The 25215-nt window shown below is 53.8% G+C and overlaps 1 protein-coding gene across 1 annotated transcript in view; it reads left to right on the top strand.

The window, feature by feature from the left end:
* The window catches only part of OLFML2B (olfactomedin like 2B), a 94779-nt gene that overhangs the window by 55054 nt on the left and 14510 nt on the right, over nt 1–25215 (top strand). Inside the window, exons 5-6 of the mRNA XM_077824746.1 lie at nt 2424–2649; nt 13397–14029. Of these exons, the coding sequence (XP_077680872.1) occupies nt 2424–2649; nt 13397–14029 (859 nt within the window). The remainder of the gene's footprint in view (nt 1–2423; nt 2650–13396; nt 14030–25215) is intronic.

Below are 25215 nucleotides of genomic sequence, written 5' to 3'. Positions count from 1 at the left end.
CACTAAGAGTGGAGTCTGGGTCTGTGGGGGTTCAGACATCAGCAGGGTGGGGGTCAATGGACCTGTAGTGGCTTCATGAGGGCATTTCCCTTGGGCACGTAGCCACCCCAATGAGACAAACTAGTTCAAAATGCTTTTTCTCCTTGCTTAGCAAACCTGATTTCCGCTCCTCAGACTCCATCCTGCTGAAGTCAGCACAATCCAGCAAACCCAGAGTGTAGGCTGGAGCAGGACCAGCCTGTTCTGTGCCCCTCCCAAGGGGTGCTGGTTTGAGGTCAGAGATGGATGGGAGGGTTGGTGCCTGGAAATCATGATGTCACTTTGCAGCATGGAGCAGCAATTTGAGGTGGGTGGAATTCTCTGGGAATGTCTGTGCTGCAGTGAGGTAGAGCCAATGATTACTGGGCGTGGGGGCGCAGTGTGTGGACAGCGTGCCACTGTGCAATCCAGAGAAACGATCCTCCCCTGCCAGCTACTACCAGGCTCTACTGCCATCTCCTGTTCTGTGTACAGCCCTGCTGCCCAGCTGAGCGGGCACAGAGCACAGCTTCAGCTGTTAGGGTTTCTAAGAAAAACTGCAGTTTGATTTTACTCATTTCAAAGGGAACAGATGGGGGCACCAAGTTCTCCCTGTCTGGCAGGTGCCACACCCAAAGCTGGTGTGGTCTGCTCAGCATAGGGGGCAGTTCAGAATTGGTACAGCAGTTCCTACCCCATCCCTCTCAGTAGTAGTCATAGGGGGCATGGGAAGAAAGGGGCATGACTGGGGCTTCCCAGTGCAATTTCTAGTTGCTGTCATGGCCCCTTTGGGCCATTGGCAGGTGGTGTAATTTAGAGCAGCCTCATGCTGTTCTAACTCAGGCGGCAAGGAACCAGCCTGATTTAGCATTCCCAGCCTGATCCATGCTGTGCACTGTCCCAGAACCAACAGTGTGGCTCTGAAACTCCCCCTTTCTGTAACGGTGCTGCTGGCAGAGTGGGGGGAGGGGTCTCGTGGGACAAGGGGGCAGGGAGCAGCCCCACAAGGCCTAGTAGAGGCTCTGAGCTCTAGCTCCAAGGAATGGACCAAACTGAGCTGCTCGAGGAGGCTGAATTGCTGGGGGACTTCACCAATGAGCAGCCATGTCTCCCTGCTGAGGAAGGCCCAGCATGGCAAAGCGCTGTGGCACTTGTGTATGATGTTCACACCACGTAGTATGCTCAGGCTGTAGTCCGTGACTAAGGCAGCCTCGGCCCCAGGATCATGGGCCCCACAATCATGGCCTCCAGAGGTGGATGATTTTGCTCTGAGTGTTTTGGTGATGCCCAGCTTGGTGCTCAGCTGCAGACTCTGCTGTGCACTTTGTGATCTGGGGAGGTAGATTTAGAGGTGAAGCAGGGAAGCTGTCCCTGAGCATTGGGGCGGGGCCGACAGTGACTCCATCATGAGTGGTGTACTCAGTGGGCTTAGGAGCAGGTGCCCTATGGGTCAGGGTTCATATTGGTGCACACAAGTGTAACTGGTTGATCGGGACCAGACACGTACGAGGCTGACTGATGGGGCTGGATGTACATAAAACCTTCTCTTTCCAATTTTACCATACAGCAGAGAAGGGTTCAAGCACAGCTGCTGATGTATAAAATATTTTTCATCAGAAGTAGCACTTCTACCCCCATGAGGTCCATCCCTCACTCTCCTCACCAGCCCCACCTTCGCTAAGCATTGCAAATGCCAAGGAATTTAATACACAGAAATGGCTGTCAAGCAGTGCAGGGTGTAACGCACACAATGTGCCTGACAGAAGCCCACAAAAGGCAATAAAGAGCTAAGCCACCTAGCATGCCTGTCCCTCCACTCCTCCCACCACAGGCACATACCAGCGTAACCAACCATAGCCTCATACACATACAGATGTTACAGCCATCTTGGGGGATCGAACCCTAGCTTCTCAGCACCTGGAACACAGGCATTGCCTCTTGAGCTAAAAGGTGGTTTCCTTTAGCTGTGAGGTGGTATGAGCCATTAGATGGAGACACGATCACAAATACTAAGTCCATGTATTACACTAACACTAAGCACCAGCCCCTGCAAACACCCTAACAACATATACTATCAACATCCTGGTATGTGCAACATATAATTTAGAAAAGATCATAGGAACTGTATGTTCCCATCCCATACTGTACATCCCATACTGTACCTCATACGCAACATAAGCCCATAGCACTGCTTATCCCTACTATTCACAACAGTCTTTCCGCTAGCAAAAAATGAAGTACTGATGACCTTGACAAATTAAACAAGGACAAGGTGTGCTGCTTAAAGGGCAACAAGTCAGACCAACTATGGTATAGATCCACTCTTCCATTTCCCAGCTAAACACACTCAGCAATGCGGCTGTGTATTTTGGCCATCATGTAACATCTCCTTTTATCTCATAAAGGAAAAATACGAAGAGAGATTCCTGCAAGATGAGATGGTTTCTCAGCAAATCAACTCTGTCGAGTCCCTGCAGCAGCTGCTTCCCGCTCCAGAGGCAATGAAACCAAAACAGCCCTTGCAGAGGAAGATGCATGTGCGGAGCCGGCTTCCTTCCAAGCCCACCATCATTCGAGGCATCACCTATTACAAGGCCAAGTTCACGGAGTCAGAAAATGACCTAGAGGAACGTGAGTTGTGTTTGCAGCCATGGCTGGCTTCATGGAATTGGACATCTGGGCCTCTTAGCAATGGGGTGGGTAAAGTCTGTAGCCAATCAGCCTCTTCCCCACTCAGCAGCCTGGCTGTCCAAGCTGCGTACAAGATTGTACCTTTTCAAAATGTGACCCTGTGAGAGAATAGTCATAAGTGAATGTGTGATGGAGAAGCTGGGGTCCTGGGTTCCATGGACCAGTTAGGTTCTGCATCACCAGGCCTTTCATTCTAATGATATCTGCATTCCCTGCAAGCCATTCAGCCTACCCCCACCACTGGCTCTCTGACATCTTACGGGCACCTCTGCAGAAAGTGTGAGGAGGGATTTGAAGGAGCACGCGGCTTGGCATGTATATGGAGCAGTGTGGAAGAAAGCACCACACATTTGTGGGAGAAGCAGCCAAATGGGCATTTAGGGCTGGCATCACTGGCAAAGCAGAGGAGGCAGGGACAATGAAAAACAAGAGAGAAGTGTGGAGGAGCAGATGTGTGAAGATGAGTGAGTACGAGACACTGAAAGGAGCAGGGAAGGGATTGAAAAGGATGGATGAGGTGCTCAAAGTGATGGGCTGCAGAGATAATCTTAGCATAGTCTACATAGCTATTGTTAGAGCACTAGCATGAGCCCTGCAAGCCCCAGTCTATTGATCCAGGCTGCGAGACTTGCTACTGTGGGCTGCATAGATGTACTCTAAGTGACCTGGGACAGAGGAAGCAGCTAGTCCATGTGCCACCTTAGAATCATAGAATATTAGGGTTGGAAGAGACCTCAGGAGGTTATCTAGTCCAATCCCCTGCTCAAAGCAGGGCCAACACCAACTAAATCATCCCAGCCAGGACTTAAAAACCTCAAAGGATGGAGATTCCATCACCTCCCTAGGTAACCCATTCCGGTGCTTCATCACCCTCCTAGTGAAAGTGTTTCCTAATATCCAACCTAGACCTCCCCCACTGCAACTTGAGACCATTGCTTCTTGTTCTGTCATCTGCCGCCACTGAGAACAGTCAAGCTCCATCGTATTTAGAGCACTCCCTTCAGGTAGTCGAAGGCTGCTATCAAATCCCCCCCAACTCTTCTCTTCTGCAGACTAAATAACCCCAGTTCCCTCAGCCTCTCCTGGTAAGTCATGTGCCCTAGCCCCCTAATCATTTTTATTGCCCTCTGCTGGACTCTCTCCAATTTGTCCACATCCCTTCTGTAGTGGCGGGGGGGAGAGGGGGGACCAAAACTGAACACAATACTCCAGGTCTGGCCTCACCAGTGCCAAACAGAGGGGAATAATCGCTTCCCTTGATCTGCTGGCAATTCTCCTAATACAGTCCAATATGCCGTTGGCCTTCTTGACAACAAGGGCACACTGCTGATGCATATCCAGCTTCTCATCCACTGTAATCCCCAGGTCCTTTTCTGCAGAACTGCTGCTTAGCCAGTCGGTCCCCAGCCTGTAGTGGTGCATGGGAGTCTTCCTTCCTAAGTGTAGGACTCTGCACTTGTCCTTGTTGAACCTCATCAGATTTCTTTTATTCCAATCCTCCAGTTTGTCTAGACCTTGGACCCTATCCCTACCCTCCAGCATATCTACCTCTCCCCTCAGTTTAGTGTCATCTGTGAACTTGCTTAGTGTCATCACTACCTGTTGAGCCCGACAATCTGGATGGCTTTCTATCCACCTTATTGGATGGATGGATTCATACAATCCATACTACTTTAACTCGCTGGCAAGAATACTGCGGGAGACCCTATCAAAAGCTTTACTAAAGTCAAGATAGATCACATCCACTGCTTTCCCCATATCCACAGAGCCAGTTATCTCATCATAGAAGGCAATCAGTTTGGTCAGGCATGACTTGCCCTTGGTGAATCCATGTTGACTGTTCCTGATCACTTTCCTCTCCTCTAAGTGCTTCAAAATGGATTTCTTGAGGACTTGGATTTTGCTGGGGACTGAAGTGATGCTGACCGGTCTGTAGTTCCCCGGATTCTCTTTCTTCTCTTTTTTAAATATGGGCACTATATTTGCCTTTTTCCAATTGTCCAGGACCTCCCCCCATCGCCACGAATTTTCAAAGATAATGGCCAATGGCTCTGCAATCACATCAGCCAACTCCCTCAGCACCCTCGGATGCATTAGATCTGGACCTATGGACTTGTGCATCTCCAGCTTTTCTAAATAGTCCTTAACCTGTTCTTTCACCACTGAGGGCTGCTCACCTCCTCCCCATACGGTGTTGCCCAGTGCAGCAGTCTGGGAGCTGACCTTGTCTGTGAAGACCGAGGCAAAAAAAAAAAAAAAAAAAGCATTGAATACTTCAGCTTTTTCCACATCATCTCTCACTATGTTGCCTCCCCCCTTCAGTAAGGGTCCCACACTTTCCCTGACCACCTTCTTGTTGCTAACATACCTGTAGAAACCCTTCTTGTTACCCTTCACAACCCTTACTAGCTGCAACTCCAATCGAGCCTTGGCCTTCCTGATTACACCCCTGCATGCTCTAGCAATATTTTTATACTCCTCCCTAGTCATTTGTCCCAATTTCTACTTCTTGTAAGCTTCCTTTTTGAGTTTAAACTCAAAGATTTCACTGTTAAGGCAAACTGGTCGCCTGCCATCTTTGCTATTCTTTCTGCACATCAGGATTGTCTGTTCCTGTGTCCTCAATAAGGCTTCTTTAAAATATAGCCAGCTCTCCTGGCCTCCTTTGCCCCTCATATCAGCCTCCCAGGGGATCCTGCCCATCAGTTCCCTGAGGGAGTCAAAGTCTGCTTTTCTGAAGTCCAGGGTCCATATTTTGCTACTCTCCTTTCTTCCTTTTGTCAGGATCCTGACCTCAACCATCTCATGGTCACTGCTGCCTAGGTTGCCACCCACTTCTACTTCCCCTACCAATTCTTCCCTGTTTGTAAGCAGCAGGTCAAGAGGAGCATGGCCCCTACTTGATTCCTCCAGCACTTGTACCAGGAAGTTATCCCCAACACTCTCCAAAAACTTCCAGGATTGTCTGTGCATTGCTATATTCCTCTCCCAGGAGATGTCAAGGTGATTAAAGTCCCCCATGAGAACCAGGGCCTGTGATCTGGAAACTTCAGTTAGTTGTCTGAAGAAAGCTTCATCTACCTCATCCTTTTGATCCAGTGGTCTATAGCACATGCCCTTCTCTAAAAGGGAGAGCTAGAAATGAAGGAAACCAAAACAACATGGAAATAGAAGTGTTTCTGACAGGCAAAGACCCATCTGCACTAGATGTGGCTGAGAACATGGAACAGAAAAAACATTTTGCTACAGTGTGTCACAGAGTTAGAGCCCAAAGCGTCTGTTCACTGGGAGAACAGCAAAGCAATAACCTAGATTATTTGGTGGGCACAATGACAGTTGCACAAATGTGACTAATCAGTATTGTCAGAATTGCACTCTTTAAACTGTCACACTGGAGAGTAATACGGTGTTACTGTGCAGTAGCTAAGGGGATATGGAACTCTTACCAAAAAGAAAAGGAGTACTTGTGGCACCTTAGAGACTAATTTATTTGAGCGTAAGCTTATGCTCAAATAAATTAGTTAGTCTCCAAGGTGCCACAAGTACTCCTTTTCTTTTTGCGACTCCAGACTAACACGGCTGCTACTCTGAAACTCATCGTTTTCTTTAAAACTCAATACAATAAATGCAAATTCATCACCTGTGTTAGGACAGAAAACCAGCCAAGCCAGGAAATTAGGTAAACACACATTTACTGAAAATGGCTCACTATGAACCAGAGGCAACAGACAGTACATAGAATTCCATCTGTCTCCCAAGGGCTGTCGTATCTGGAAGGAGACTGAAAATCACAAAACAACTACAGTGATGCATTCAATGAGAGAAATTCCATTGATCTTAATGGAGGAAATAAAAACAGAGTTTGAAAATATAAAAAGCTGGGAGCGATTGAAAGTGTAAAAGACCTGGGTAAATGACATGGGTGGAATTGAAAAGGCAGTTAAAGTGCAGATGTGCATTGATAAGGGTGAGTTTACATTATGTGGCATTGTCTAACTGTTGACAAGGAGGCTGCTAAGCTCTCAGAAGCCAAAATATCCTCTGAATTACATGTTTAAGCAAATGCCAGTTGGCTGTTATATTCTGGAGTGCAAGCTAGGCCAGTGGTTCTCAACTTATTACACATTGTGAGCCACATTTGCAGCCCACAGTGTGTTTCCTGGGCTGCAGGGGCCGGGTGGCAAGGCAACGGGCAGCCCGGACCCTGACACTGGACCCCCGCTCCACAAGGCCGGCCAGCTGCCCACCCGACCCTCACCACGCAGCTGCCCCAAACCCTACGTGGCTGGTCGGCAGCCCCAGACTCCCACTACATGGCTGCCACAGACCCTCACCATGTGGCTGCTGCAATCCCTGGCCTGCAGGCTGCCCTTTAGCACACAGCTGAGCTGGGCTGCAGCTGTGTGCTAATTGGGCTGCAAATTGCTGAGCTAGACCAATGAGGTGTTGTGTCACTGCCTGCCCTGGAACCTACGTGCCCCAAAGGCTCTGCTGCTGTGCTTCTCTTGTCTGGATGTGCCCAGCCAGCAGATAAGCCTGCACCGAGTGTCTGTGGGTTAAACAGCTCTGATTCCAGCAGCTGGGTTGGCACCCCCAGCCACACTCTGATTCACCTGGCAAAGTGACCCCAACACACACATCAATCCCAAATGTCCCCCAAACCATCTGCCCTGAAGTGTCCAGCCCTCTCCTGAGGCACTCAGAGGAATAATACTGTGTATTCACCCCTGTAAGGAGACAAAAGCACATCACTGCTTATTAGCTTAGCTGGGGGAAATACACCCTTCCCTAAGTATAGGACTAAATTTGTTTATTTGAAAAATAAAACATGTTTATTAACAAAAGGACATAGGTTAGGGGATACCAAGTAGAAGGAATAAAGTTAGGATTGTAAACCATCAAAAGTAAAAATATGCTTTCTAACGGCAAAGACCTAAATTAACAAGCTACAGTCTTTTGCCAACCTTCATTCCTAGAGATTTCAGCCTCCCTGGCTGAAGGACCCAGCTTTCTTACCTTGCAAGACCTCTGGACCCTGGCGTCTGTCCAGTGATGGATGCCAAGATGGCTTCTTTTCCCTCCATACAGCTTCCCAAACTCTGTGTTTGTGAACTGTTCTTCCCTTCCTGTGGCCTGCCCAGCCCCCTGCCATGATTCATATGTCAATGGAGCTTTCATTGGTTTTGGTCACACCTTGCTTAATCTCATTGGAGACAGGTAGATAGCTGCCTTTCCTCTGGTCTGGTTGGGAACCTATTTCTCCCTGTGTTTGGTCACAGACTTTTAAAGCATCATATCAGTGAATATCCGTATTTCCTCCTATTGCGCTAATACAAACACTTCACAATGATACTAATTACTAGTGTCATAAGTTTTCAGACAAGCCCTTTCCTGATACACTTTGATAGTACAGTAATATTGCCTATAATCAGATGATGTAATTATTTATCAGTAGAGATCCAGCTCCCCCATCTTTACAGACCAGTAAACCTTTGCAATGTATGCTCTGAAAAGTAAATCGCAGACCACGCTTCTTTTTCCTGCTGGGGTATAAATACCATGCTGTCTCGTCCCCCACTTGTTAGCTTGATAGAGTTGTTTACCCTTTTACATATGTAAATAGACCTTCATTATCCTTACCTGAGGACCAGAATGATCAGAAAACTGCTTATTCCTTTGTCTAGGGCATGCTGTGTTTATGCATTGCTTGCCAAACACATTTTAAGAATATAATTCTAGCCTATGTCCATAAATTCTGCAGAAAAGGACCTGGGGATTACAGTGGACGAGAAGCTGGATATGAGTCAGCAGTGTGCCCATGTTGCCAAGAAGGCCAACGGCATATTGGGCTGTATTAGTAGGAACATTGCCAGAAGATCAAGGGAAGTGATTATTCCCCTCTATTTGGCACTGGTGAGGCCACACCTGGAGTATTGCATCCAGTTTTGATCCCCCCACTACAGAAGGGATGTGGAGAAATTGGAGAGAGTCCAGTGGAGGGCAACGAAAATGATTAGGGGGCTGGGGCACATGGCTTGCGAGGAGAGGCTGAGGGAACTGGGGTTATTTAATCTGCAGAAGAGAAAAGAGGCAGGATTTGATAGCAGCCTTCAATACCTAAAGGGCGGTTCCAAAGAGGATGGAGCTCGGCTGTTCTCAGTGGTGGCAGATGACAGAACAAGGAGCAATGGTCTCAAGTTGCAGTGGGGGAGGTCTCTGTTGGATATTAGGAAACACTATTTCACTAGGAGGGTGGTGAAGCATTGGAATGGGTTACCTAGGGAGGTGGTGGAATCTCCATCCTTAGAGGTTTTTAAGGCCTGGCTTGACAAAGCCTTGGCTGGGATGATTTAGTTGGTGTTGGTCCTGCTTTGAGCAGGGGATTGGACTAGATGACCTCCTGAAGTCTCTTCCAACCCTAATATTCTACAATTCTATGAACTCTTTGTACAGAGCCTGTATGTACATCATGCAAGAATATTAATGATCAGTGAGTTATTAGTTTTCCAGTGTCCTCCATGCCACCTTTTAGATACAGATTATGACACCAGTGTTAGGTGTAGTGAGTATGTCAGGCCAGACAAGAGCTGCTGAACCACCAATGTGTCCCAGTAATTAATACTGCCCCAAGGCATTCTGAAGAGCATTTGCACAGCTACCTGAGGGGATTAAAAGTTTAAATGATAATGGATAGTGTTTGAATTTGGGCTGAACATCTTACAGAGCACAATGCAAAATTCTGTAGGAAGCAAGAGGAAGCCTTAAAATGTTATAAATTGGTGTAATAGAAATTTTCTCTATTGGACATAAAATGAGCAAGGGTGTCTTGACTGCTGACCCAAGCACAATAAAAGCAAGAGTTGAAATGCTTGCTTCAGAATTGAAAGTGGGTTTGCAGAGGTTTAGGAGGTTAGTAAACTAATTGGAAAAATTAATGCCCAAACTATCTGTGGATCATAAACTTGGAAGGAAATTGGTGGGAAATGACCTTTCCTGTCCCTGGGAAATCAGTATTCGATGGCTATTTGGGTCTGGTCTCCATTCACCAGTTTTCAGGTACTCTGTTATTCAGCCATTTGTGCTGTCAACTAGAGGCATTTTCTGAAGGCCCAGGTGCAGGCCTTCTGCAGGAAGGGCAGCCAGTTGCATTCACACTGAGATCCCCAAACAGGGAAGAAGGAAACCAATTCCATACTGAAAAGCAGATGCTGGCAATGGATGCGTTGTCTTAAATCCCACATAGAGGAGTATGAGAAAAAAACCATTAAGGCACTTACTATAGACTTCTGGAAAACAATCTATGTGTTTAACACCCCCATGAATCGAGTGTATGATGTTGAATTTACAAATCTATATGAACACATTAGCAGAGCAGTAAACAGACCACCACCTAACTGCCATATTGATGACTATGAACCTCCTGTGTGTGATATCTAGCACGCTTTCCAAATTCACAGAATTTCAGATTGAATACACTGATGAATAGGACCTCTCTTGGGTAGGGAGTGGTTTTTCGTATAAGCTGAAATAGATGGATTTACAGTGATCAGCCAAAGAAAGGACAGGGCTACATTTGCGATGGATATCAAAGGCCAGGGCAGACTAAGCCTCCACTGACCCAGGCTGTGGCCCTGCCCATGTTCTACCCTGAGGCCTCCCCTCTACCCTTAAGTGGGCGGGGGCTCAGCTCCAGCCGGCAGCCTGGAGCTTGGGCCTGCTGGCACCCACGGCAGCACTCAGGCTGGCCAAGGGGGTCGGGCCAGCAGCCTGGGGTAGTGCTGGGGCCAGCCCAGCTCTGGGAAGTTGGCTGGGGTGGGCGGCCCAGAGCTCCTCTGGCCACAGGTGCAACTCAGGGCTCCTCTGGCCACAGGTGCAACTCAGGGCTCCTCTGGCTGAAGGGGGTGGGACTTCAGGTGAAAGGGGTGCAGTCAGAGGGGTAGCCTCGCCAAAGGGGAGGTTCACCTGCCGTCCATGCAGGGCTAAGTCCCAAACTGACACCATACTGGCTATTTGGGGAAGCAATTAGTTAGGGAAACACTTACCTGAAGGAGTAGGACTGATTTTTCCAGCAGCACTGAAAGAAAGTGCCTAGCAGTTATCTAGGAACTGAAAACGATATGTGGAGGGCGAGGGACTAGACTGGGAAACACACTCAGACAGTTCCTTGTGATGATATAATATAGCAGGTTCATACACAGCTCTTACAGCGGGTTACAGAGGTGGTCAGCATCTTTATTCCCAAAACTGAAGCACAGAGAAGGGGTCCACGGTCACCCAGCAGGCCACTGACAGAGCCAGGACTAGAACACAGGTTTCTGAGCTCTACATCCATGCCCGACCCGGTACCTGATACTGGCTCCCAGTATGATGCACATATTTGCTTCAAGAGAGCATACTCTAAAGAGCCAATCCTGGGTCATTACCTCCCAGAGAGAAAATGGCAAAGGCTAGGAGGGGCCTTTGAACTGAACAAAGGTTCCTATTTGTTAGTTTTGAAATCTCCAGGAACGCAGCCTAGTAATTGCTCAATAGCAAACACAAACAAGTGGCCTGCTGATTCCCCATAGGGCTTAAAAAACCCAAGCTGCTGAAAGCCCGCGCCCAGTATTGCCAGCCCCAAACAGTCAGAAATCACAAGTCTTACCCAAAAATCAGGGGCTTGGGTGTTCTGGTGGTTTTAAAGTTTAAGTCACATTTTTTGTTTTTTGCCCTTCCCCGCCATCCCCAGCCCTCACAAACGTACATCGAGTCCAGCAGTTTTTGCCCCTACTGCAGGAGCTTATCTCAGCTTGGAGATGCTTTGTCCTAGGCACTGGACAAACTGAGCAAGAGCCATTGCCTGCCCTGAAGAGCTGACTGGCCAGTGTAGAGCAAAGTGATGCCATATGTCCTGTGCCCAGCTGCACTGTCCAGCAGTCACAGCCTATGCCACACATGGCTTCGCATGCAGTTCCTAGGGAATCTGGTGTTCATACAGCTTCACAACAGATCCTGGCACTGATCCTTCCCCTGAGCTGCCTGGGAGGAAGGGGATTTGCAGTGGGGAAGGGGATGATGGGAGTTAGCTATAGGCAAACTAAACACCTGCCTAGGGAGGTAGATTCTGCCTAGGGTGACCAGGCCAAACCTGAGTGAGTGGTGCTGCAACCTGCAAGAGTTGGCCTCCCTCACTTCTACCATAACCACTCACCATGCCCCCACTCCCTTCCTGAAAGTCTGATGTACCCCTGTGTGGAGAACCTCTGTCCTAGAGGCTGAGCAGGGCAGGGGAAGAATACAGATGTCCTGCCTAAGACAGCAGATTGTCTTGAGCAACCTCTGCTCTGTGTAGCAGTTCCACCATCAGGGAGCTCCCCTCTCTGCACACTGGAAATGGCAAAATATCCCTCCAATCCATGCTTCTCAGTCTCAAATCCACTGGCAACTGCACCCTTCTCTTAAAGGGACAGCCCCCCCTTACCAAAATACAAATAATAAACATGCAACAGTAAAACAAATATTAACACAACATCCACATTCATAGCTAAATGAATACAGAGGCATTGCAATAATTACTCTGAACTTCCTACACTAATTTTCTTACAAAGATGTGACTTTTCCCCTCTCTCCTACATGTGTTATTAGCAGCCTTTGAACCTGTAGCCTTCAAATCCACAGCACAGACTGCTTCCTCGTCAGCTATAAGGGGAGGAAGCATGCTGTGTTCTTCCACCAGCCCAGCCCACACAAGGAGATACAGCGCCCATGAGGCCAGTGGGTTACACCAGTAGCTGGGATACTGCAGTGGGGCACTGGGCATCTGGATTCTGGCTCTGGGAGAAGGTTTTGGTCTGGTGGTCACAGGCAGCAGAGCTTATATAATAGCACCTGTGTTTGGGTCCTCTCTGGGGACTAAATCTTGGACCTCTGGATGTAAAAAAGCAGAGGCTTCTAATGCTTGAGTTAAAACCCAGATCTCTTAGCAGGCAAGCAGTAGCAGAGTCACAAACCTTTATATGAGATCAAGCTGCTAAAGAGTGCCCCAGTGCCACGCTGTGTTGTGGAGAATTACAGAAGTACCTAATATGACATGTTCCTTCTGAAAGGCAGATGGACAAGGTGGAAGAGACTGGAATTCTGTTTCCAGCTCTGTCCACAGTGACCATATGCAAGATCTCAGCTACCTTATCTCTGAAATTGGTGAACAGTTACCCCCCATGGATATGAACTTTGGCCATAGTAATGGCCAAATATTACCACCACCAAATGAAAGAGCTGAGACTTCAACTCTGGGCCTTGTGTGGTTGCACACCTTCCACTGGGCTACATGGCATTGTAGAGAGGAGTGCCCCAAAAGTCACAGGAAGGCTGGAATGTATTGCAATACTGCCTTCAACAGGAGCCCATATCATGTTATTTGTGAGAGTTAGCAGCACTGCACAGTGGGCCCCAATTATCCACTGCTGATGCCTGGGGATTTCCTTTTGAGCAGCTCAGCGCACCCCCAAGGTGCCCCCAGAGTAAATATTGGGGCAGCTCAGTAAGCAATGGAGACAGGGGCTTTGTGCTGTGTCCTCTGACAAGCCTGACTCTGGAGCGCTCTCGAACCATGACAGGCTAGTCCAGGCTCCCCTTGCGCAGCTCTAGTCCCACCATGGCGGGGGCTGCCGTGCACCTCCCAGTGATGCATGTTTTGCTTGCTTGGCAGAGGATGAGTCTTTCAGCGGTGATCACACAGTCGATTTGTTGATTGAAGATCAGCTGTTGAGGCACACCAGCCATGAGCGGAGCAGCACCACGAGGACACCAGCTCCAGTGGAAGGGCCTCTGACACTCCGAAACATCGCCCCCACCATGGAGTACATCTCACAAGCTGCCCTTGCCATTGCTGGGTCCCCAGTAGCAGAAACTGCCACCAGGTCTCCACCATTGTCCTCTGCTGCCCCATCCCTCTCCAATGAGCTGACACCAGCACTTACCCCTACAGCTCCCACCACCATTGTAGATCAGCTCCCAGCCACGCTGGAGACCACCACTGCACCTGGAGCCATCACCACGGGTGCGTCAGTAGATGAGCCAGCCACATGGACACCAGCAACTGTGACACAGACAGGTACACAGGCACCCACAACTGCATCAATCCTACCCACAGCCAACCTCCGCAAAGCTACAATTGCTATGGCAGCCACCACGGTCCACACCTCGACAACAACTGGGACAAGCGTGGCTGCCTCCAGAAGTGAGGAGTCAGCTGCTACTGCCCCTCCGACAACAGCCAGCCCTACACTTCCTGCCACGCCCAGACAGAACCTTGACGAGGAAGATCTGAGAAGCATCATTGGTGAGTCAGTCCTCCTCCACTCCTCTTGGGTCTTGGTCTCCAGGTAAGTTTGTTGTGGACCAGTGTGTGGAAGAGGAGGTGTGCCAAAGGTTGAGGAGGGCTCATTGCAAAAATAGCTTGGAACACAGGGCCTAAAGAAGCATGAACAGCAATATTTTGGCACAGCAGGATGCCAACAGCAGCTGGAGTTAAGGACTCAGAGGAAGGGTGGCTCAGTGGTTAGGATACTGGGCTGGCATTTGGTCCACCTATGTTCAGTTCCCCACTCTGCCAGCATTGCCCTGCGTGACCTGGGACACAGGCTGAGTGTTGCGGTGCCTGGCTTTAGGGGCCCTGCTGCCCAGGCTCCCGTATGGTGCATGGGGAAAGCGAGGGGCCTAAAATAAAAAAATTCACAGTAGTCTGCACGCTGAACAGGGAGCTGCCTAAAGGAGCCAGCAGGAAATGCTGGGAGAGGGTGCGGCCCCAGCCCTGCCCAGAAAAGGGACTTAGGCCCCTCAGTACAGAAGAGAGGCCCCTCTCTGTGAAGCCTCGCCCATTGCCAGGCACCAATCAAGGGCAGTCTTCCTCCCAGATAACCAAGGCAGAGGCGCTCCCTTACACCTAGTGCCCAGAGCACTCACCCCCACTGGGGGAAAGCCACATTTGAGTCTCCCACTGAGACTTGAATCCAGGTCTCCCACGAGTGCCCTGACCACTGGGCTACAGCATGCCTCATGCTGCCCTTGTCCCCAGTGACTAGTCAAGCCCGGGGCAGTGCGACTCCTGCACAAAGCATGGGGGGCAGGGAAACCAGGACATTGTGACCTCTATGGGGTGGGAGACACACTGACATGCCCCTTGCCCTCCTTTCTGCCATCCTGTTCCCTCCCTTGATATACACATGTGCCGCCTGCCACCCCCACACATCCCCTGCTGTCCCCCTGCACACACTCACACCTGCCCACTGCTGTCCCCGACACACATACTCCCTGCTGTCCCTTTGACACTCACTCACACCCCCTGCCGCCCACACACACACACCTGCCGCCGCCCACACATACATACATGTCCCTGCTGTCCCCCTGACACACACACACACACCCACCCTACCTTGCTGGCCTTCTGACACTCGCACCTGCCCCCTTCTGTCCACCCCACTCACATACACCCCCTGCTGACCCCCAGATGCATTCACTCACACCCCCTGCTGTCCCTCGGATGCACACACACATGCTTCCTGCTATCCCTCTGATGCACACCCACCTCCTGCTGTCCCACCTGACACACACACCCACCCTCTGCTGTCCCACCTGACACACTCACACCTGCCATTGCCCCTGACATACTCATACACGCCCCTACTGTCCCCCTGATACACCCCCACCCACCCTTCTGGCACTTACACCTACCCCCTGACCCCCAGACTCACTCACACCCTGCTGTCCCCCAGACACACTCACACATGCCCCCTGCTATGTGTCTGACGCTCACACCTGCTGTCTGCCATCTCCCCCGACACACACACCCCCTGCTGGCCCTCTCACACACCTATCATCTCACCTGCCATCTCCCCTGATACACACACCCTGCTGTTCTCAACACACACACACCAGCGCGACCCAACACCTCCCCTTTGTCCCCTTCACACACACACACACATACACACACACACCCCACTGTCCCTCAACAGACACACTCACAAACACCCTCTGCTATCCTGGCTGGGCATGGCCAGGGCTCCCTGATTCTACCTGACTGGGCATTGGCTGGGACTGGCTGGTGCAGCCTAGCTGAGGACTGGTCGCTAATGAACAACACACATTCTTATCAGTGATGAAGCACTCATCACTGTATCTGACTGGATGACACCACAAGCTCTGTGCCAGTCCACCTTGCCCGCCCAAGGTGCTCAGTACCTCACAGATCTCAATGGGGCAAGAAGGCATCTGGCACGGCAAATGGGAGAGAGGCGACTCAGGTAAAACAGCTTCGTTTGAATCCTTTCACCTGCCAGTAGAAACCAGAGCCAAAGCAGACGTGGATTTTATGCTCATTTACAGACCACCACTGAGTACAGGATTCCTAGAGGCGCTCCTGGGCAGGAATGGTGTCCCTAGCCAGAAGATGGGAATAAGCAACAGGGGATGGATCACTTGATGATTACCTGTTCCGTTCATTCACTCTAGGGCACCTGGCACCGGCTACTTTAGTCTGACCCAGTAGGGCCATTCTTATGTGTCATCCTGGGAGATTTCACCAGGCCAAGGCTGCAAGTGCAAAACCCCCAAAACTCTCCTCATATGTCTCCCTGGACTTTCACAGGTCAGCTCTTGTCCAGCCGGTCACACCCTGTCCTTTAGCTTTGACCGAGGCATCAAGACAGAGGTCAGGACCACTAGCCACTGGCTTAGACACACCGTCCCCTATTAGGCAATGGTGCAAGCTCATCCAGTATGCAGACAAGTCAGACCAATGATCTTGATTTGAGTACGAAGTCTCAGACTCTCACAAATTCCAAAGCCTGCTCAAGGATAACAGCACCCCACCACAGGACAAGGAGCTGAGTGTCTGCTGAATCACTAGCTTGTGCCACTAGCCTCAGCCATTGACACACTGGCTCCTGTGACAAAGTCCCAAGCCTGTATAGGTGGGTCCTGCACTTCCAGGTGGATTTAATGGCCTCAGAAACCCACGAAGGCCCTTAATGTGACCTCCCTTTCTTAGTGAGACAGGAAGAGTTACAGCCTACCTAGCTATTGTCATCACAGGCCAGTATGGAAAAGGGAATACCCCACAGTCTCTGTCACTCCATTGAGCTTAATAGACACAGTTCAACATCCCACCTGGAACAAGTCCTGCTTCCCCTCTCAAGGGGTGGTTTGTTTTTTGTTTTTTTTTGGGGGGGGGGAGAAGAAACCTAGGCCCACCCACTACTCTGGGTTCCAGCTCAGGGACCCTATAGTAGCAGCTGTTGGTAGCTTCCCCTTCACCACTGGAGCTGCTCTGACTCCCTGGGCCACTTCCCCATGATCCCCTTTTCTAACTTCACCCTAACCTCAGGCTTCAGCAATACTTCCTCTCCTCCAACTCCTTCCACCTTGGCTTACCTAAGGGAACTGGAAGGAGTGCTTTCAAACAGTATAAGTCGAACCTTGATTGGTTCCAGCTGTCTCCATTAGCCTAGGCATTAATTGGCATCAGGAGTCTTAATTGGCCTGGAGTAGCCTTTGTTTGGCTAACTGGGGAACAGGGATCCGCTCCTCCACAGGCTGACCTCCCTGCTTTCCCCTCTGGCCTAGAGAGCAGTCCCTGCTCTGGTCAGTCAGGGAATAGAAACCTGTTCATCCAGTGGCCAGTAGACCCACTTTTGGCTCCTCTGCTGAACCCAACTGGCCTGGAGGGAGGGGAGGAGGAGGAGGAGGGAGACTGCTGCTCCTGGGCCTTGGGCTCTTGCTGCTGCTGCTGCTACCACTCCAGCTGCCCCCCTGACTGGGCTGGACACCACCCACCCCCCTTCTCTGCTACCTGGTTGCTGGCTAGCTGCTGGACACCCCCCCACCCTTGGGTGCTGCTACTGCTCCAACTACAGCCCCTGGGGGGGGGGCGGCTGGCCTGCTCCCCAGAGGGGGGAAGTAAGAGACGCCTGCCCCAGCCATTGCTACTGCTGCTGAGGACACCACCACCACCTGTGAGGGGTCCTTTTTGCCTGCCTGGCCATTAGGCTGCTGCCTGGAGCTGCTGCTGCCTTTGCTGCTTGGAGCTCTTGCTAGACCCCAAAGGAGGAGGGGATGAGGCCATCTGCTGCTGGGGGAGTGCACAGGGACTCTGGAGACCACTGTGGAGGGGGCCTTAAGACTAAGTAACTTTTGAACTGTGCTTTTGTGGTGGGGGTTTTGACTGTGTTTGTGGGGACACGGGGTGTGGCATGGAGCCTGACCCCAGTCCATCTGTGTGTCCCCCTCAATTCCCACCACCACTGTGGTCGCTGCCCCCTCAAGCTCCTGCCTCTGGGACTCCGCTGCTTGCTTGGCTTGCTGCACCTTTCACCACCTTTTGGGCCAGAAGCAGCAGCCAGCCTGCACTGACTCTTTGCAGGCACACATACCCCCTCCCCCTGGACTGACCCCCTTCAGCAAGCCCCCAGCTTTGTCCCTTGCTATTTGCCCCTTGCAGCCTTTTTGCCCTCCCTTTTACCCCAGCACCTTGCTAGCTTCAGTTTGTTTGCCTGCCCTGCCCTTTTCCCTCCGCAGCTTTTGTTTGTTTGCCCTGCCCCGGCCTCTGAAGCTAGCTCCTTGGTTCCCTGTCCTACCTCCAGCCTGGTTCTCCCCCCTCCCCACGTGGTACCCCTGCCCTGATTGGCCCTTTGCTCAGTACGCCCCTGCCCCTCCCATGCGCTTGTACCTTTCCCCTGTTTGAATTTGCCCCATCTCACTGCACCCCTCTAACGTTGTTATGACCCCCTTCCCTTAGTGCAGCTAGAGGAGCCGGATTCCTGTCCTGAGTCAGTGACTGTCCCCCACAAGCCCTTGATAGCCCCCTTGTCCAGCCCATCCCTTTTGGTGCCTTCCTCCCCTGCCTGCAGCCTAGCGGGGAGGAGTGGTCGACCTGCCTCCCCTTTCCCCTTCTCTCTCTGGTGTTTTCCCCTCCCTCCCTGCTCATTATGGTGGGTGGGGCCCCTCCAGCAGCCCCAGCTGCCCCTCCCCTGCCTGCCCCTCCATCACCCCCCCCAAGCCTCTACCTCTGCTGCCGCTGCCAAACCACCTGCCACCGCCGGGGTGCCAGCAGCAGCAGGCACAGGGGTGACCTCTGCTGCTGCCACGTCCCTTGCCCCCTCAGATTTGGGGGGAGCCCCCCCAACCGGTGGGAAGGGCCCGGGTAAGAAGAAGGGGAAGGGCCCCGCTAAAAAGACCAGGCCCTCCATGGCAGGGGCTGCCCCCACTGCCGCGGCCCTGCCACCGGCCGCAGCGTCCCTCCCCACTGCTCCCTCCACCAGCTCTGTGGGTGCCCGGCCCCCAGGGCATATGCCCAGGTGGCGGCAGCCCCCCCACCTGCCGCTATGTCATCTCTCCCACCCACCGCCTCCGCTACCATCTATAGTAGCCGGGGCCCCTTTCCCACCATGACCAGGAAGCACGGCGTCCGTTGCCTCCTGGTGCCCGCCTCGCCCCACGAGGAGACGTATGTGTGGGCGTTGGCGAGGGTGGTGGGGCCCATGGCCATCGTGGTGGCCTCCAAAATGTATGGCAAGATCGTCTTCTTAGCATGGGAGGCCACCGCCCAGGAGGCGGTGAAGAAGGGCCTGGCAGTGGTGGGAGTGTTCGCCCCCCTGGAGCCACTAGAGGACCTGGGCGTCCACCTGGTCCTGACCTCCGTCCCTCCCTTCCTTCCTTCCCCATGCCGCCCTCTCCACCCTGGGGAAGCCCATTTCTGTCATGAGCCCTCTCTCACTGGGCTGCAAAGACCCCGCCCTCCGTCACGTCCTCTCGTTCCGCCGGCAAGTGCAGCTTCAACTGCCACCAGTGGCGCATGATGGAGAGGCGCTTGAGGGATAATTCTTGGTCCCCTACCAGGGGGCCCATTATTGGGTGCATTATTCCACGGGGGAGGCCTGGTGCTACCTCTGCCGGGCGATGGGGCATGTCCGGAGGGACTGCCCCTTGGCCCGGCAAGGAGGGGCATCCGGGACCCCCGGCAGGGCACCGGCTCCGTCATCGCCGGCACCCCTGGCTGCCCAGTGCCTGGAGCCACCCCTCCTCGTACTCAGTCCACCAGTGCTCCCACTCGGGCCCAAGGGGTGCTTCCCCCAGTGCACCCAGATGAGCGGGAGAGCCCCGCCTCTGCTGCCTGCCATCTGGCGGGGCCCCCTGAGCAGGGTGCGGCAGGGATACCACAAAGCATGGGAGAGGGCCCGCCCTGGGGGAATCTTCCCTCCCTCATGCCACCCCCACCACTGCCTCCCACAGTCCCTGAGCCATCGCCCCTGCCCCCCGCCCCGACCCCTGTTAGCTGGCCCCCGGATGATGCCATGGAGCGCTGGGTCCTAGTCCAGGGGAAGCGGGGTAAGCGGAAGGCTCGAACTCCACTCCTTTCTGCCAATGCGGAAGCCCCCCAGAAGGCAAGAAAGGGGGGCACCGATACCGAGCCTTTTGCCTTGCCTGTGGGTGCGGTCCATCCCCCGGTACCGGCCGGGGAAGATGTGGCAGCATGTGAGGGCAGTACCACACCTCCATTGGAGTCCCTTCCCTCCAAGGCCCCCGATGGAGCCCCTCCTGCCCCGTTACCATCTGGAGCCCCTGTGAGCCCCGGGGCGAGCGTCGCTTCAGGTACTGGCGGGGAGAACTCCAGGGTGGTGGAAGGAGAGCTCCCTTCCATCTACGAGGAGATCGAGGCCCTGGGTCTGACCCCAATCACACAGGGGGAGGAGGACCCTCTGCCAGCAGGCCTCAAACTGAGCGACCTCACCCCGGCCCCCCCTTCTCCATGATCCCTCCCCCTAACCGCTGCTTCCACTCCCGCCTCTGAGGGTTCCCTGGGCTCCTCCATCTGCCCCGCCGCGGGTGGCACCCTGCTGACAGCCGCCGAGCCTACTGAGGTGACGGCTGGCGCCATCACGGAGGGCCCCCTTCCAAACCCCCCAGATTCCTGAGCTTGCCCGAGAGGGGCCATTTCCCAGCGGCCTGGCTACTGGGGCCCAGGATCGTGCCTTTGCCCCTCTCCCTAACTCTGCTCCTGACCCCTGCCCTGCTCCTACTCTGAATTCCTGCCCTGCCCCTGATGCCAGCCCCATCCCTGTCCCTTCCACCTCCCGTGATACCATTGCCGCCCCTGGGGCCGTCATCTCCTCACTCCCAGAGGATAGCCCCCAGGGAGCTCACCAGGGGCTGCTATCTTCCCTCCGCCACCCCCAGTTGAGCTGGGGTTTGAGGGGGACCGCGTGGTGCCAGCCCATGGGGTGCCACATTGGGAGTCCGCCCCTTGACTGCCTGTCTCGGTGGGCCACGGAACTGTGTCAGTGGTCACCCCTGGAGGAAAGCCGGGGGCTAGTGATTCCGGCCCCCCATATGCTGCGAGAGGAGAGGATGCCCCCCCCCAGATACAGCGGAGATGTGCGGGAGGGCCAGGGCCTTCTACGCAGGCCTTTCTCCCTGGATACGACCGATCCTAATGCTTGCAGAGTGCTCTGGGATGAACTCCCAATGGTCAGTGCGGGCGACTGAGACCGGCTAGAGCTGCCTCTCACTTTGGCCGAGTTCTTGGGAGCCCTCTGCCGCATGCCCACCAATAAATCTCCAGGCATAGACGGGCTGACCATGGAGTTCTACTGCGTGTTCTGGGACGTCCTAGGCCCAGACCTAGTCACTGTCTGGGCTGAGTCTTTGCAGAGTGGGGTCCTTCCTCTTTCGTGCAGGCGAGCCGTGCTCACCTTATTGCCGAAGAAGGGGGACCTCCGCATTTTATGAAATTGGCGTCCCGTCTTGCTCCTCAGCATGGACTACAAGGTCATAGTGAAAGCCATCTCGCTGTGGCTAGGGTCCATGCTGGCGGATGTGATCCACCCAGACCAGACCTACACCGTCCCGGGCCGCACCATCTTTGACAACCTGTATCTGGTCTGGGACCTCTTGAAATTCAGGTGTAGGGACGGTCTGTCATTCGCCCTCCTGTCCCTGGATCAGGAGAAGGCATTCGACAGGGTGGACCACGGGTATCTCCTGAGCACCCTGCGAGCGTTTGGCTTCGGACCCGTTTGTGGGTTTTCTCCGGGTGCTGTATGCCTCTGCAGAGTGTCAGGTCAGGCTCAACTGGACCCTGACTGAACTGGTCAGCTTCGGGTGAGGAGTACAGCAGGGGTGCCCCCTCTTGGGACAGCTGTACACTCTGGCGATTGAGCCCTTCCTCTGTCTCCTCCGCAGGAGGTTGATGGGGTTGGTGCTGTGGGAGCCGGAGCTGTGGCTGGTCCTGTCGGCGTACACCGATGATGTGCTCCTCGTGGCCCAGGACCCAAGCGACTTGGCACGGGTGGAGGCTTGCCAGGCCATCTATTTGGCAGCCTCCTCCGCCCGGGTCAACTGGGTCAAGAGCTCTGGCTTGGTGGTAGGGGACTGGTGGCAGGCGAGCTCCGTCCCACCCGCGCTTCAGGCCATCTGGTGGAGCGCAGGTCCGCTGCTCTATTTCAGGGTTTACCTTTCTGCCACGCATCCGTCTCCACGGGAGAACTGGCATGGTTTAGAGAGCAGGGTGGTAGAGCGGCTCCGGAGATGGACAGGACTACTCCAGTGCCTCTCCCTTCGAGGGAGGGCAGTGGTGCTGAATCAACTAGTCCTGTCCATGCTCTGGTACCGGCTCAACACCCTAGTTCCAGCCCCGGGTTTCCTGGCCAACCTCCGGACATCGATTCTGGAGTTCCTCTGGTCATTACTACACTGGGTCTCTGCAGGGGTTCTCCATCTACCCCTGGAGGAGGGAGGGCAAGGCCTGAAGTGTCTCCACACTCAGGTCCATGTCTTCTGCCTCCAGGCCCTGCAGAGGCTCCTTTATGGTGCAAGTAGTCCGGCGTGGAGCGTAGCGGCACAGGAAACTGCTCGGGTTTACCTCGACCGGGTCCTAAGAGAGGGCGCGCCCCACCCACCCTCCACTCCAGGCCCTCCGGCCCTTTTCATTAGGCTCCTGCCCGTGGACCCGACCGACCCCCCCCACCCCGCCTCTTTACTGTGAGCCAGCTACACGAGCTGCAGCCGGTCCGTTTCCAGACCACACCAAGGAAACATCTATACACGCTCGTGCTCCACACCCTTCACCTCCTCATCCTCGTGCCCCGCCCCGACATGAAGTGGCGGACTTCCTGCCACCTTTAGAGGGTGGGCCGGCCTATATTCTACCCTGGTCCTGAGGCCCACCAGGGATATTAGTTGGCAGTTCCTTCCCGGAGCTGTGAGCACGGGCGTGTACTTGGTGCCGTTTACCCCAATCCCAGACACCTGCCCCTTTTGCAGCATGAGGGAAACCCTGGCACACGTATACCTGGAGTGCACCAGGCTGCAGCCCCTATTCCGGCTCCTCACAAATATTTTGTTAAGATTTTGGTTGCACTTTCCCCCTCACCTCCTTATCTATACACTCCATATCCTTGGCCCCACAAAGTCACGGGACCTCCTGGTCAACCTCCTCCTGGCCCTGGCTAAAGTGGCCATCTATAAAACCAGGGTGAGGAGGTTGGCCGAGGGAGTCTGCTGTGACTGTGGGGCCTATTTCCGATCCTCCGTCCATTCACACCTCTAGGCAGAGTTCCTCTGGGCGGCATCCACTGACTACCTTGATGCCTTCGAGGAGCAGTGGGCGGTGTACAGGGTTCTCTGCTCGGTGTCCCCATCCAGTTCCCTTCATTTGACCCTGTTGTTCATTAGTTGTCCCCCGTAATTATTTGGTTTTCCAGGTCCTGTGGACCCCCCTCTTAGGCTGGGGGGCGATCCTTTAGCAGAGGGACTTCCTGGAGCCCAATAAGGCCTCTGGCCTGGAGGGCGGTAGGGGGCTACTGTTAGGTCCTGGGCTCTTGCTGCTGCTCCAGCTCCTCCCTTGACTGGACCAGACCCCCCACCCCCTTCTCTGCTTCCTAGCTGGCTGGTGCCCCCCCCCCCAGTTGCTCCTGCTCCTGCTGCAGCCCCTTGGAGGGCCTGCTGGCCCACTCCCCAGAGGAGGGGAGTGAGGGACCCCAGCTGCTGCTGTGGACACCATCACCACTTGAGAGGAGTCCTTCCTGCCTGGCTGCTGGAGCTGCTTCTGTGTTTGCTGCCTGGAAACTGCTAGAGCCTCGAGGAGGAGGAAGAAGGGGACCATCTGCTGCTGAGACAGCATGCAGAGACTCTGCAGATCACTGTGAAGGGGGCCTTCAAGGACTGAGTAACTTTCAAACTGTGCTCTTGTGGTGGGGGTCTTGATTGTGTTTGTGGGGACATAGGAGGTGTGGTGTGGAGCCTGGTCCATCTGTGTCCCTGCCTTCCCTCCACCCTACCCCCACTGACCGCTTACCATCTGCCTCATCTCCTGCCTCAAGAACTCACCTGCTTGTCTAGCTTGCCACGCCCTTTCGCTGCCATTTGGGCCTGAAGCAGCAGCCAGCCCACACTGACTTTTTGCAAGCGCACATCGGTGCACGTGCCCCCTCCCTGGACTGATACCCCCCCACAGCAGACCCCCAGATTTTCCCCTTACTGCCTGCCCCTTCCAGCCTTTGCTCCCCCACTTTGCCCCAGCCCCTCAGCAGCTTTAGTTTGTTTGCCTGCCCCGCCCTTTTCCCTCCGCAGTTTTGTTTGCTTGTTTGTCCTGCTCCAGCCTCTGAGGCTAGCACCTTGGTTTCCCTGTCCTGTCTCCTGCCTGGTTGTTCTCCCCCGCCCCCCACCACCATGGTCCCTTCTGCCCTGATTAGCCCCTTGGTCTGTGTGTTCATGCCTCCTCCCATGCACTTGTGCCCCTCCCCTGTTTCAGTTTGAACCCTGGTATCACTGCACCCCCCATCCACTGCTATTATAACTTTCCCCTCCCCTAGTGCAGCTAAAGGAGCCAGAATCCCATCCTGTGTTAGTGACTGAACCCCATCCCAGTCCTTGCCTTCGTAGCCCCTCCACGCATCCAGCCCTCTCCTTCTGGCACCCTCCTCCCCTGCCTGCAGCCTAGCAGGGAGGAGTGGTTGACCTGTTCCCCATTTCCCCTTCTCGCCCCACCAGTGTTGGGCCTCCCTCCCTGCTCACTATGGCGGGGGACAAGATGGGTGGGACCCCTTGAGCAGCCCCCACTGCCCCTCCTCCACCTGCTCCCCCCGTCATCCCCTGTGGCTCCCACCTCAACTAGTGCTGCCAAACTACTTGCTACTGCCCCCGCTGGGACACCGGTGGAGGTGGGCAAAGGGGTGGACTCCACGGCTGCCATGTCCCTTGCCCGCTCTGATTCCGGGAGGGGGACCCCCAGCTGGTGGAAAAGGCCAAGGGAAAAAGAAGGGCAAAGGCCCTGCCAAACAGGCTAGGCCCTCCATGGTAGGGGTTGCCCCCTCTGCCGTGGCCCCACCACTGGCCGCGGCATCCCTCTCCATTGCTCCCTCTACCACCTCCGCGGGTGCCCCTCTGCTGGCCCCCAGGGCGTACACCCATGTGGCAGCAGCTCCCCTGCCTGCTGCTACATTATCTCTCCCGGCCATCGTCTCTGCTACCATC

The sequence above is a fragment of the Eretmochelys imbricata genome, chromosome 8 (genome assembly GCF_965152235.1).
Source record: "Eretmochelys imbricata isolate rEreImb1 chromosome 8, rEreImb1.hap1, whole genome shotgun sequence".
NCBI lineage: Eukaryota > Metazoa > Chordata > Testudines > Cheloniidae > Eretmochelys > Eretmochelys imbricata.
This window is presented reverse-complemented; position numbering and strand designations above follow the sequence as displayed.